Source organism: Eubalaena glacialis, chromosome 2, assembly GCF_028564815.1.
Source record: "Eubalaena glacialis isolate mEubGla1 chromosome 2, mEubGla1.1.hap2.+ XY, whole genome shotgun sequence".
NCBI lineage: Eukaryota > Metazoa > Chordata > Mammalia > Artiodactyla > Balaenidae > Eubalaena > Eubalaena glacialis.
Genome location: NC_083717.1, coordinates 64298921 through 64311497, shown reverse-complemented (window position 1 = coordinate 64311497; position 12577 = coordinate 64298921). Strand labels below are relative to the sequence as shown.

The 12577-nt window shown below is 51.0% G+C and overlaps 1 protein-coding gene across 1 annotated transcript in view; it reads right to left on the bottom strand.

The window, feature by feature from the left end:
• CELF6 (CUGBP Elav-like family member 6) overlaps window positions 1-12138 on the bottom strand; it is a 30404-nt gene extending 18266 nt beyond the window's left edge. Inside the window, exons 1-2 of the mRNA XM_061181947.1 lie at window positions 11877-12138; window positions 8065-8147 (exon numbers count right to left, since the gene is read on the bottom strand). Coding sequence (XP_061037930.1) covers window positions 8065-8147; window positions 11877-12138 — 345 coding nt within the window. The remainder of the gene's footprint in view (window positions 1-8064; window positions 8148-11876) is intronic.
• Between the last annotated feature and the right edge of the window lie 439 nt (window positions 12139-12577).

The following is a 12577-nucleotide window of genomic DNA, read 5'->3' as shown; positions in this document are numbered from 1 at the left end:
CCATGTACCCAGCTTCTTGCCGGACACCCCGCCTAGAAAGTCCACTGGCACCTTCCACTCAACACACCCAAACCAGAGCTCGTCTTTTTGCCCAAACCTGATCCTTCCAGTCATCCAGGCTATAAACCTGGAAAGCAACTTGACTCCTCCCTCCATACCCTCCCCCACCAACCAATTTCACCTTCTAATTCAGGGGTTCCCTGATCAGGGGTAGATAAGAATCACCTGGGAACTATATCAGACTCTTAAGCTGGGGGATTGTATAATTTGTAAACGTTCCTAGGTGATTTTGATATATACCCCACCCACTCTCATCCCCCAACCACCCTGAGAGAATTCATGATTGAATCCCCATCTCACCTTCCTCTCATGGGTGTTGTGGGGATCACGTGACATAATGGGGACGCAAAAGGTCTTTGTAAACAGCCAAGAGCTGGGTGCGTAGGATGTGAGGAATTATTGTTGGGGGGCAGACAGCTGAGTGCCGGAAGGAAAGAACAGCAGCCTTCCTGTTCATGGAGGAAGGGGTACTGATGGCCATCTGGCCTGAGAAGGTGATGATCTGACCCCCTCCCCTCAGGAAATGCAATGCTTCTGCACCAATCAGGGGCCACTCCATCCCCTACCAGTGTGCTTGTTGCCGAGACAACAGGCAGCTTCCTGTTACCATAGCCACAAGTGCTACCTAGTAACCATAGTAACGCCCTGGCAGTCACAGTTGAGCAATTTCCTTTGGATCAAAAGAGGGAGGGGGAGTGGGGAGGGCTTAAAAAAAAAAAGGAAAGGAAAGGAAAACAGGCCAAGCCTGAACCAGCGCAATCCCCCTCCCACCCAGGGCTCAGGTTCTTATGCGCTCTTACACACCCACCCGCTGGTGGTGGAGCACCTACAGTGTACCAGGCTGTGGGTGAGGGCCGAGACACCGACAGGACTCGGGCTGCAGTCTAGAGGGGTGACAGATCAATCCAAGGAGATCAGGGCGAGCTGGACAGGTCTGGACTGGCCTGGACCAGGGACCAGGAGGACAGGACCCGTCCCTGGGCATGGCCACCTGTGACTGTGGAGGAGAGACCAAGAGACAGAGCCATGGAGAGCAGAGACACAGGGAGAGATGAAGAGACATAGGAAGACAGAAATGATGAGAGAGTAAGACCTACACAGGGGCAAGGAAAGAGAGAAATACTGGGGGAGACGGGAAGGAAATGAGGGGATAAGGGGTCAGGAAGGGGGGGTGCAGGAAAGGTAGGGAGGAGTGTGGCAGAAGGGTAGAAGCCTGGGGTGGGGGGCAGTGAGGGTGAGCAAGACCATCCTTATTTTATTAGTTCTTAAATAGATCCTAAGAATTTCTCGCTGGAGCGTAGAGTGACGAGCACATGTAACAGCAGTGATTTCCATGGCAGCTGCCTCCCCGGCTGGGTTTCTGGGGAGATGGAGCTCATCGGTGCTCTGGAGGATGTCCCTTTTCCCCCTCCCCCTCTCCACCACTGTTTGATGGAGAGTGGGCATTAGGTGGTACATACATGTCCCACGTGGACCTGGCAGGGTCCAGGTCTCGGAGGCTGGGCACCTAGACTTTCCACCACTCGGGCATGTTGCCAGTATGTCCAGAACTCTGTGAAGAGCCCTAGGCTGGGCCCTTCAGGGGAGACAGCGATGACCCTAGGGCCCTGTCCTCAAAGGCATATAGAGGGGAAGATAATGCCACCATTTCCAGAGAGGCTACTATGTGCCAGGCCCTTCCTGGGGCACTTTACATACATTGTCTCTAAATTCCTTCCAACCACTCTGCAAGATAGTGCCATTGTTCCCATAGTATAGATGAGAAAGCTGAGGCTGAGGGGGGTTAAATCACTTGTCCAAGATCGCATGGTGGGTAAGTGGTTGAGCTGGGATTTGCCTCCAGGTCTGCCTGACACTGAAGTCCATGATTTTTGTATTGTGTCACTCAGCTCCGTTCTTAAGACATGAACACAAATAACGAGGCACAGAGGGACCAGGACCTTGGGAGGCGTGCAAGGTAAAGTGCTGTGGGAGAGGCTGACTCCAGCTGGAGAGACTGGCTCAGGGAAAGTTTCATGGGGGAGGCAGGGTTTGAGCTGGGTCTTGCAGCACTGGGGTCATTTGGGCCATGTGGAGATCGTGGGAGAGGTGGGGCTGGAGGCTGAACACTCCAGGTGGCTGGGGTACGGAGAGGGAGATGCAAGTCTGAAGGAGCAAAGGTTTTCTGGTGGGCACCTGACACCGAGGGAGCTAGGGTAGTACAGATTGCTGCCAAGTCAGATAGACGTGGGTTTAAATTCTGGCTCCATCACTGACAACTTCCTTAAGGTCTCTGAGCCTCAGTATCCACATTAGTAAAAGGGGACTCAGGATCCCACCTTGAAGGGGTGTGGCGAAAATGACAAAGGCAAGATCTTAGTAGGTGCACCAGATGTAATAAATTTTTTGTTTGTTTGTATTTGTTTGTGTGAGTTTTAAATGGAAGGATATGAAATTGAAGGGTAGGCAGGGGCCAGATACGGCAGGTTGTGAAAACCATGACAAGGAACTTTGACTTTGTTGTATTTCAAAGGCAATAGGGATCCAGGGAAGGATATTAAGTAGGGGAGGGATCTGTCTTATGAAGGATCCCATGAGCTGTCATTATGCAGAGAAAGGATTGGAAAGGGAAAGATTAGAGGCAGAAGGATCAGTGATACAGGTAAGGGGTGAGGGTGACCTGGACTAGGGCAGAAGGAAATGGACAGATTCAGGAGATGTTCAGGAAGAATTAACTGGACTAAAGTTCTATTGGATGTGGGGACTGAGGGAGAGGAGGGAATTTTGGCTGACTCTCAGGCTTATGGCTTAGGTGTTGGGGAAGTTGGTAGTTTGGGAGCTAGGAGGTACAGGGGAAGTCCTCAGGGGAGGAGCCCAAGATGGTGATGACAGAGTTGGGAAGAGTAATGCTCCCCAGGCTCTGGGCCTTCAGTCTCCACTGGGAAGTGGTTAGGGAGGACACCCCGTTTTTAGGTATGTTCTTTGTGGCTGAAGGAGAAAGAGAGCTGCCCACATGAGCTACCTGGGCAACTCTACCCTGCCTCGTTCCTGCCACAGCCAGGGGAGGGATGTGGAAGCGGGGTCAAGTAATCACTGTTCCCCTTTGAAGAAAACAGGGCATTGCCTCCTTGGCCAAGAACTTGTCATGGGACCTCACGGGAGCTGTTGCCCTTGGCTGAGCACCTATTCCCCTGAGACCTTCCTGAGTCCAGGCACACTTCTGCTTCAGGGCCCAGCCCTGGAGGGGAAATCAAGGGAGAGTATGTCAGAAAGAGGAGAGGACAACCTACTCCAAGCGGTGGAGTGGAGAAGGTCAGAGGCAGGACAGACACGCATGGGGTCCTAGTCCTTCTGCCCCTGTAAGCGGCAGGGAAGGCAAGACCTTACCCCTTCTCCCTGCTTGACTTGCCAAAAATTCCTGCCTTTGGGCTCCACATTGCCCTCTTCACACTCTTCTGTCCTGATCACAACTCTTCCCTCCACTCAGCACTCATGCCCTCAGCCCTTTCCCCTCACCATGGGAAGAATGCTTATTGGAACCTCCCCAAAGAAGGGACTACTGATGGGTCTAAGAGAGGTGTCATGGGTGCAAGAAAGAGTGGAGCAGATAAAAAGGAAACCACCATTTTCAGTACTTTGTTCTACCGCACCCCCTTCCTCTAATTCAACCCACTGCCAAGTCCCATTCGTTCTAGAATCTATATGGATTTCCTAAATAGTTCTCAAGTCCATCCTCTCCTCTCCGTTCCTACCCTAACCCCAACTCCAGGCCAGTATCATCACTCACAAGCCCTCAGCAGGTGTTTCCAGAGGGTCATCTGCCTCCAGCATTGCGTCCTTTCCACCCCAGCCTTCACACTGTAGCCAAAATAATCTTTCAGTACCAGTCCCTCACTCTTCCCTGATCAAAATCCACCCACAGTTCCCCATTGCAAGCTGCCCAGTAAAGCCCAAGATCCTAAGACTGGGAGCCAAAACCTGTTAGTCCTGCCTCCCGTGCTGCCCAACATGCATGATACTCTCCATTCACTTGGAGCCTTAGACGTCTTTGCTGGGCACTTTCCCTGACTGTCCCCAGAATTCCAGAAGACACTTTTGTCTTTTAGGTTTCTAGGCCTTCAAACATGATGAAGTATGATCATGATTCAGCTCAGACAGCATCTCCTCTGTGAAGCATCTCCTCCTTCTCCACCCTTGATGCTTCTTCTACGTGCCCAGAGGTTAAACCCCACTGAGGTGCAACAAGTTATTTCTGGGCTGGAAGCTCCTTGAGGGCAAAGGCGCCAGCTTATGCACTGGGCAGTTGCTAGCACATACAGTGCCTTTGTGTGAGTTACAAAGAGGCAACCCTGTGGGCAAATTAGGAAAAATGTCCCCCTTCCTCTGGGCTGACACAGTCCTGTGATAATGTGCATGGCTTGGTCAATAGAGCATGGCTGGATTTCAGCCCCTGTTTGCCTTTTCCACTCAAGCTGTTTTTTGCAGGGCACAGCCTGCAAAAGCAAATGTACTCAGTTATGTCTGTCTCCTTCATGGTGTTTGAAGGGATGGATGCCCAGGGGAAAGGAGACCATGAGCATGGAGAGAGACAAGTGCGGGGCCAGGAGGGAACCTTCTGAATCCCAGAAGGCGGGGCTGAGGTTGGGCCTCACTTTCTTCAGGTGGATTCTGAAGCCTAAAGTGAGGCTGAAAGAAGTAGCTCTAGCTTCACGGGGAAGAAGCTGTAGAAGATGGGACAGACCACTGAGGTTTGAAGGAAGTCCTGAGTAGGGAGCCAAGCTTTGATAGGTGACAGAAATTAGCAGGGAGCTGGTGGAGGGGGGCCGAGGGGAGGTCCCAGTCCAGCAGATAACATGAAATTTCTCCTAGCGGTTCAGGCTTTCTCTTTAGGTTTGACCCAGCCTTTCCTAGTCCCACAGTGACAGTCCTCCCTGCCTCCAGCCAGAGTCCAGATTGAAGTCTTGTCCCTGCTTCTCCAGCAGATGGCAGATGTGCCCAGGACCCAGTGCCTACAGAGAGCTGGGCACCCTCCTCTCCATGCTGGTGGGCCTGAGGCCAGGTGACTAAAGCTACTGCTGCCCCTGCCAGGTCCAGAAGAAAGATTGATGGCTCGGCCATTGCTGGGGCTGGCCAACAGGGCCATCGATTTTCATTTAGGAGAATAATTAAATATTAATTTTCACTTTGTTAAGCTGAGGAGGGTGAATAAAGCCAATCCTGGCAGTACAAGAGGAAGTCAGGCCATGTTGGAAGCCTGTAGATGAAAGGGTGAGAGGGGGCAGATGTACCCAGTCACCATCCCCTCCAGAACTTTAGACCCCTGTCTGCCACCAGCTTGGCTCAGGTAACAGAGCAGTGGTTAAGTGAATGAGTTCTGGAGCCAGACTACTTGCACTCAAAGCCCACATCTTCCCATTAGTAGCTACATGACCTTGGGCAAGTCACTTGTTTTCTATGACTCATTTTCCTCATCTATAAAATGGGAATGTCAATAACAATACCTTCTTCATAGAGGATTAAATGAATTTGAACCTGTAAAGTGCTAGGAACACTGTCTGGTATCAATATATGTTATTATTATTTCTCTTTTCTCTCCCAGAAATTATCTCAGTAGTATAGGGCTTCACTGTACTTATCTCAGGTGCCCTCAGCCTCATAGAGTACCCCAGGTACCCCGTCTCTTGTGGAGCCCTGTGGCTGGTTGAGGAGGGGATTTTTTTTTTTTTTAACATTTATTTATTTATTTATTGGCTGCATCGGGTCTTAGTTGCGGCACACGGGATCTTTCATTGCAGTGTGCAGGCTCTTCGTTCTGGTGCACGGGCTTCTCTCTAGCTGTGGCGTGCAGGCTTAGTTGCCCCGCAGCATGTGGGATCTTAGTTCCCCGACCAGGGATTAAACTGGCATCCCCTGCATTGCAAGACGGATTCTTAACCACTGGACCACCAGGGAAGTCCCTGAGGAGGGGATTTGTTCTCCCAAAGTTCATCTTAATTTTTTCAGTGCCTTCCATTTGCTTTCAGGATAAAGTCCAAACCCCTCAGCCTGGAGTTCAAAGTTTCCTCTTCAGCCACTGCCCTCTGTGGATCTTCTCTCTGGTCTGGCCCCTGCTCACATGGGGGGCCCCGCCTCTACACTCCCAGCCTCATTTCACACCCATCTGTTCCTCTTCTCTCTGCACCTTTACCATGATGTTTCCCACATGGAGTGTTACCGTTCGTATCATTGACTCAATTCCAGTGACAGAAGTCATTTACTCCCAAGGCTGGATGAGTAATGACTTCTACTATTACTCCTAGTAATGCTGCTGTTACTACTACTACTACTACTACTACTACTACTACTACTACTACTACTACTACCACCAGCTAACCTGTATTGAGTCCTTATTGTCTGCCAAGATCTGTGTTAAGCACTTTACATGACTTAGTTCATTTAATTATTATAACAACCCTACAAGTTCAATTTCACAGATGAGGAAGCTTAGGCTTAGAGAGGTAAAGACTTGCTCAAGGTCATAGAGTTAGTGAGTGGTAGGGCCTGGATCGACACCCAGGTCTGTCTGACTCCAGAGCCTGCATACAGAGGATTGGCGAGGGTGATAAGTTAGTGTTACTTGACACTGAGTCTTCAAGAGCGAGGCTCAAGTTCCTTCAATTACAAGGATTGGTTCTAGGATCTGACACCCCAATAACAGCGTGATCAGCTCTAAGTAAAGCCTGTCTTATTGCTGGAGATCTCCAATTCAGAGAAATGACTTCTTTACACTGAGCTGAAATTAGTGCATCTGTTCTTTATACCCCACTGATCCTGCTCCTGCTCTGTGAGGCCACCCATAGGAAACCAAATCCCTCTTCAGGATCTGAAAGCGGTTACCCACCCCAACAGTAATATGTATCAAGATCTTACTCTGTGCCAGGCACTTGCTAAGCCTCAGTTCATCCTCACAATAGCCCAGTGAGCTAAGTGTTAGTATAACCCACTCCTTATAGATGAGGAAATTTTCTAGTAATGTATCTGAAGACACAGAAGTGGTAAATGGCAGAGCTGGGATTTAAATCCAGTCTGTGAGTCTCAAAAAACTAGTATTCTTAATTATTATGTTATGATGCCTCCCTATTGCAGCCCCCACTAAACCCTATTTTCTCTAGCTAAATATCCCCAATTCTTCAAATTATCATTCCATAATATATTTTATGTCCCCATCCCATCCTAGTCTCTTTCTGGTAGGCTAATGACCCTCTTAAATCTGAGGCCTGGAACTGGATATGAGTCCCAGGTTTAGCCTGCCCAGGACATTTGAACAGTGTTCTTGTTCTAGACATATCACTCCTTGGACAAGAAAGAATGAGGCTGTGTAGTATGACTTGCTCTTGGTGAACCCACACTAGTTCCTAACAATCACCACTTTCTTCCTTCCACAGTAGGTCCCACTTTGCCTTTTGTCCAGTGATTACCCATTAGCCAAGGCCATATCAAGTGCCACTGATACACAGTAGCCTAGCTGCCTGTGGAATCAGGTCTCTCTTAACTTTAGCTAAGTGTATGGGGTGTGGAGGGAAAGCAATCTTGGTGAGTCAAGACACCCCAAAAAACATTACAGGAAGAGGACCAGAGGGAAGTGCCATCAAGGACCCTAGAACTGGAGGAAGTGGGATACCAGACCAGCAGAGCCTCTTCTCCATGTATCTGCATATATGCTCACACCAGTGACAAATGACACCTAAAATCATGATTTTAGCCAACATGGACAAATTCTAGCATAGCTCACAACAGTAATGCCTTTCCTAAATATGGGCGTGGTACACTTAGCCCAAGAGTCTTGAGCCCATTTCTTTGGACCAGAAGACTGAACATAACACATAACCTGCAGCTGTTAAGGGTACAGGTAAGTCCTCTCCTGGAAAGATGACTCTTCGTCTAGTTCCTGGTCCCAGCCCAGCCCCTATATGCTGCTTTGGCACGCACATAGGGCATGTCCCCAGCCTGAGGTGATTCCCCCCGCCCCAACCCTGGTGGACTTACCCCTGGCAGGGTCTTCTGCTCGTGCAGTGCACTCTGGGCCTTGAGAGCAGAGTCCCGGGCGCAGTAGGTGAGGAAGGCACAGCCTGGGGAGGAAGAGGCTGGCTCAGGGGGTTTCCTGAAACCCCCAGATACTCTTCCTGGAAAGACCCCATTAAGTTGACAAACTCAAGGCCACTCTCCTTAAACAAGAACACTACTTCTGAGAAGGCTTCTCTGCCTCCCACCTTCTCTGAAGGGAGGGGCTTCATGTGCCTGTGTCCCAGGCTCAGGCTCCTTCTCATTTGCTCGTGGCCTCTTGCCTACGGAACATGTGTACCCATACCCAGTCACATGCTAATACAATCCCACATCTCCCCTCCCGACTCCAGCCATAAATCCTGTTAGGGTTAGACCTCCCTAAGCAGCTTTGCCTTCAGCTTTAACCCCAGCCTCCCCTTTCCTTTTTGGATTCATACTCCCAAAGTCTCTCAGAATCAGCCTCAATTCCTTCCCAACTCGAGGAGACAGAAGAGGAGGAGAAAGGTTGGGACCCCAGGACCCCAGAACTCCTTCCTAACACCTCCTCCTAGTTTGAGTCTGAGGAAGGGATAATTTTGAGGCTTGGAAGATGGGACTGGTTTAAGGGTGTCCTATAGGTAGGAGCTTCTAGGGACTTCCAATCCTATCCAAGGAACTTGATCTGTCAGCTCTCCCAGGACTTCAAGATAGGGCCTCTTAAATAGTTACTGTGCCCCAAATTTGACTTCTCTAAAAGAACCAGTAGATACAGGGGAGAGAAGGAGTCGGGGTTGAGCCAAAGGATCAGTCCTACCCCTTCTTTGTCCAGCCTCAGAACCTGTAGCCTGCTAGGAAGCACAGGGCCAAGATTTCTTCCTTTCCAAAAGTCATTGAGCACTCGCTCATTCAGAAAAGATTTATTGAATACTTATTATGGTGGGACATTATGATGGCTTGAAGGTAAAGTGGCAACAAGACAGATACATTTCCCGCCCTCAGGGGGATCACGTAAAGGATCATGAGGGGGATGTATCTAACTCCACAAGGTTGAGGAATGTCTCAAAGAACACACTGAATTCTCAATAACAAACGGGTGTTAATGAGGTAACAAAAAGTGTGGCGATTATTTCAAGCAGAGAGAATAGTACATATGATGAATGAGTGAAGAATTCAGTGTGTTGGGGAAATGGATGGAAGGCTAGTATGGTTGGACATTGGCAACTTAGGGGCAGAGTGGCCAGTGAGGTATGCAGGTATCAGCTCATCTGTAACCTCAGTCTGGATTTTGAACTGTTTCCTAAGAATAGCGGAGAGCCACTAAAGGGTTGTGACATTAGGTCTGTGTTTTCAAAAACAGCCTTCTGAGTATAGGAAGGAGAAAGACTGAAGGAAGAGAAAGTGGATGTGGGAAGCCATTAGGAGCTTGGTGCACTTTTCCACTTAGACCTCAGCAGACTTCAAAGGCAAATGGGAACATTTTCTCCAATGTCTTCTATGTGGTTGCCCTCTTAAGGTGGGCGGATATCTGCCATTCATTGGGTTAAAGTGACCTCAGGGAACTCCTGGGACAAACTCTTATCATATCAATAAGGAAACTGAAGCCCAGAGAGTATACAAGTGGCAGGATAGGGTTTGGAATCTCCAAACTCCTAGGTTGAGCTTGTTTTCAAAGCACTGTGGCTGCCCCCCGTGGTACTAAGCCATCAAAAAGAAAACGAGTCACTCTGGCTTTTGGACATCACTGTTGCTGGGGAGAAGGTGGAGAATATGTTGACTTGGAGACCCTCCCCAGTGATCTTGCAAGGCAACCCCGCCTTCAAGAGCTGTGGGTTGGTTTGGGGATAAATCACCAAACACCTGATTCCGCTTACATCTCTGCTCCATCTACTGCCACCAAGCCATATTAGCTGACGTCAGAACTGGGCAGGGCTGGGGCCCTCTCAGAAAGGCTTGAGGGCCTAGCTGCTGCCTAAAGGAGCCCTGTGTGACTACCTGGGATAGGGAGTGGAAGAATGGAGGGATAAAAAGACAGAGAAGCATGGCTTGAAGGACAGATGAATGAAAAACAACAGGAAGAATTAGAACTAAGTGTAGAGAGAAAGAGAGAAAGGATGAGGGAACAGTTCAGAGACTCTGATGGTGTTTGAGTGAGAATTAAAGGTATTCTATACACTTCCCTTACTGTACAGATGGCTCAGAAAGATTAGCTTGTAGTTACATACTGAAATAAATGTCTAGAAAATAAGAAAATAAATTGCTATGGATGGATGTACAGCTGGGCAGCTGGACTATGTTAGAAGGAATCTGGATGGTATGGTCTTGTCATTTCATGCCCCTCTAAAAATGACCCCACCCAGGAGGGTGGAAGATGCACTGCTTCATAGCTGCTCCCGGATCTTCTATGGGCATTTTCCTGGAGCCTCTATGTTAGTGTGCCTATGAACTCTCCAAAGCCTCTGAGTTGAAAATGTGGCAGCCTGATTCCAGCTCTTAGCCCTTAGGAAAGTACATTTAGCTGTTACCCAGGGCCCACCACTTCTCTCCTGGAAAGATCATGGAGGATAGTTGGGGACCCTCCCCCACTCCCCAAACCCTGAAACTGCAGCATGGTGAAGGTAGGGAGAGAAAAAGGTGTTTCTTCTCAAATAATTTCCTTCCCCTGCCCATGTATGACATGTGTCTCTGGCTCTCTTACTCCAGCCCAGCCTGGACAGACTTTTCTGCATGTAAACAAGCCTCCTCCCTATCCCTACAGGAGGAAAGGGGTGTGGCTGGACAGGACCGTGGTGCGTCTCTCTCTAGCAAGGGCAGGGAGAAGACCCCTTTCTGCCTCTTCAACCTGACCCACCCTGAGGCTCTGGTCCACAGGCTCTGGTCCAGGACCACCCTGTGAGGGAGGGAAAGCAGGAGGCCATAAAGAGGATTGGGAAGGGACAAATATGTGTCACAGGAGTGGGAAGATTAGAGGGTAAAAGAAGTGTAGGTTCAGCTGAGAAGAAACCTGAGATGAAGGGGCACAAGGTGGCTGGAGTTCCCAGCTGAGATCAGAGTTCTGGACTCAAATCAGAAAAGGAAGACAGTGTTGGGATTCTGGATGGGAGTAGGAGAGATTGGGGCTATTGTTAAGCATGAAGGCAGAATTTGGTGCTGAGAGCCTCCTGGGAGGGGAATTGGATTTTGTGACTTAGACAGGCGTGGGTTCTGAAGAAGGGGAGAGTTTGGGTCTGTGAGATTTTAGGTTGGCAGTGTGAATCAAAAGAAGGTTCTGGGGGTTGACTGGTCTTGGAGGCCAGAGTGAGGGGTGCAAGCCCAAAATGTGTGTGAAGGTGGTTAGGCCTGAGTGGGGTGGCACCAGATGGGGGTGGAGGGATGGTGGTTCAGGAATGATTGGGTCCAGGGTTTGGGAGATTGAAGGTGTCAGAGACCTAGAAGGTGGAATAAGTTTCCAAATTCCAGGATTTGAGATGTCTGATGGGAGGGATAGAGGGAAGTCCAGCTGAAAGGCGAGGAGTGTTGGGATGTGAGACGTGAAGGGTAGGGAGTTGGAGGTTAGAGTGGAGTACATGTCGGGACCAGAGTGATGATCACAGGGAGGATGTCAGAGAGAAAATTCTGGGTTGGGGGTTCTGTGATCTGGGAAGAAGACTGGGCTGAAGTGGGCTGGTATTAGACTGGTGTTGGGCTGGCTCTAGGTAGGGCTAGGGTTGGGGCTGGGGTTGAGGCTGGGATTTGGGCTGGGCCGCACTCTAATCGGAATGGGGCTGGGCAGGGCTGGGCAGGGCTGGGCTGGGCTGGGCTGGGCTGACCCCGCGCACCTTTGTGGAGGCCGGTGAGCCGGTCCTTCAGCACCGTCAGCTCGTAGATGCGGCCGAACTCCTCGAACAGCGGCTTGAGGTCCTGCTCGTCCAAGCCCCTCGGGATCTGCCCCACGAAGAGCTTGATGGCGTCGTGGTCCTTCATGGGCACGGCAGGACCCGGGTTTAGCCCGCTCATGCCGACGCCGCTGTCCGCGGTGCTGAAACCCAGGCGCGGGCCGGGGCCGGCGGGCGGCGCAGACCCTCCGGGCGCCGCGGCCATATCCCCGCCCGGTCCGCCCTCCCGCCGGTCCCGCCTGTCCCGCCGTCCCCTCCCTGGACCGGTGGCGAGGGCCAGGGGGGGAGGGGGCGGGACCCGGGCAGCGAGGGCGGGGGGCCTGCACCGGGGGCGGGGTCCGGATGGAGGGGCGTAGAAAGGGTGGGGCGGGCTGGAAAAGGGCGGGGCAGGGGGCGGGGCAGGCCCGGGCCGAAGCGGCGGGATGCTGGGGTCTGGCTTCAGGTCCCCGCGCCTCGCTCTCTGGGCTCCCGCCCGAGCTCTCCCGGAGCTGAGCCCCGAGCCCCAGCCCCCGTGTTTGATGACGTAAGGCAGCTGGCCGCCGGGTTTACGCAAATGATTTGCATAATGAGGGAGCAGCGGCCAATCAGAGATGGAGTTGACCGGGCTCGGCCGGGGGCGGGCGGGGCGGCAGGGCTCTAGCGCT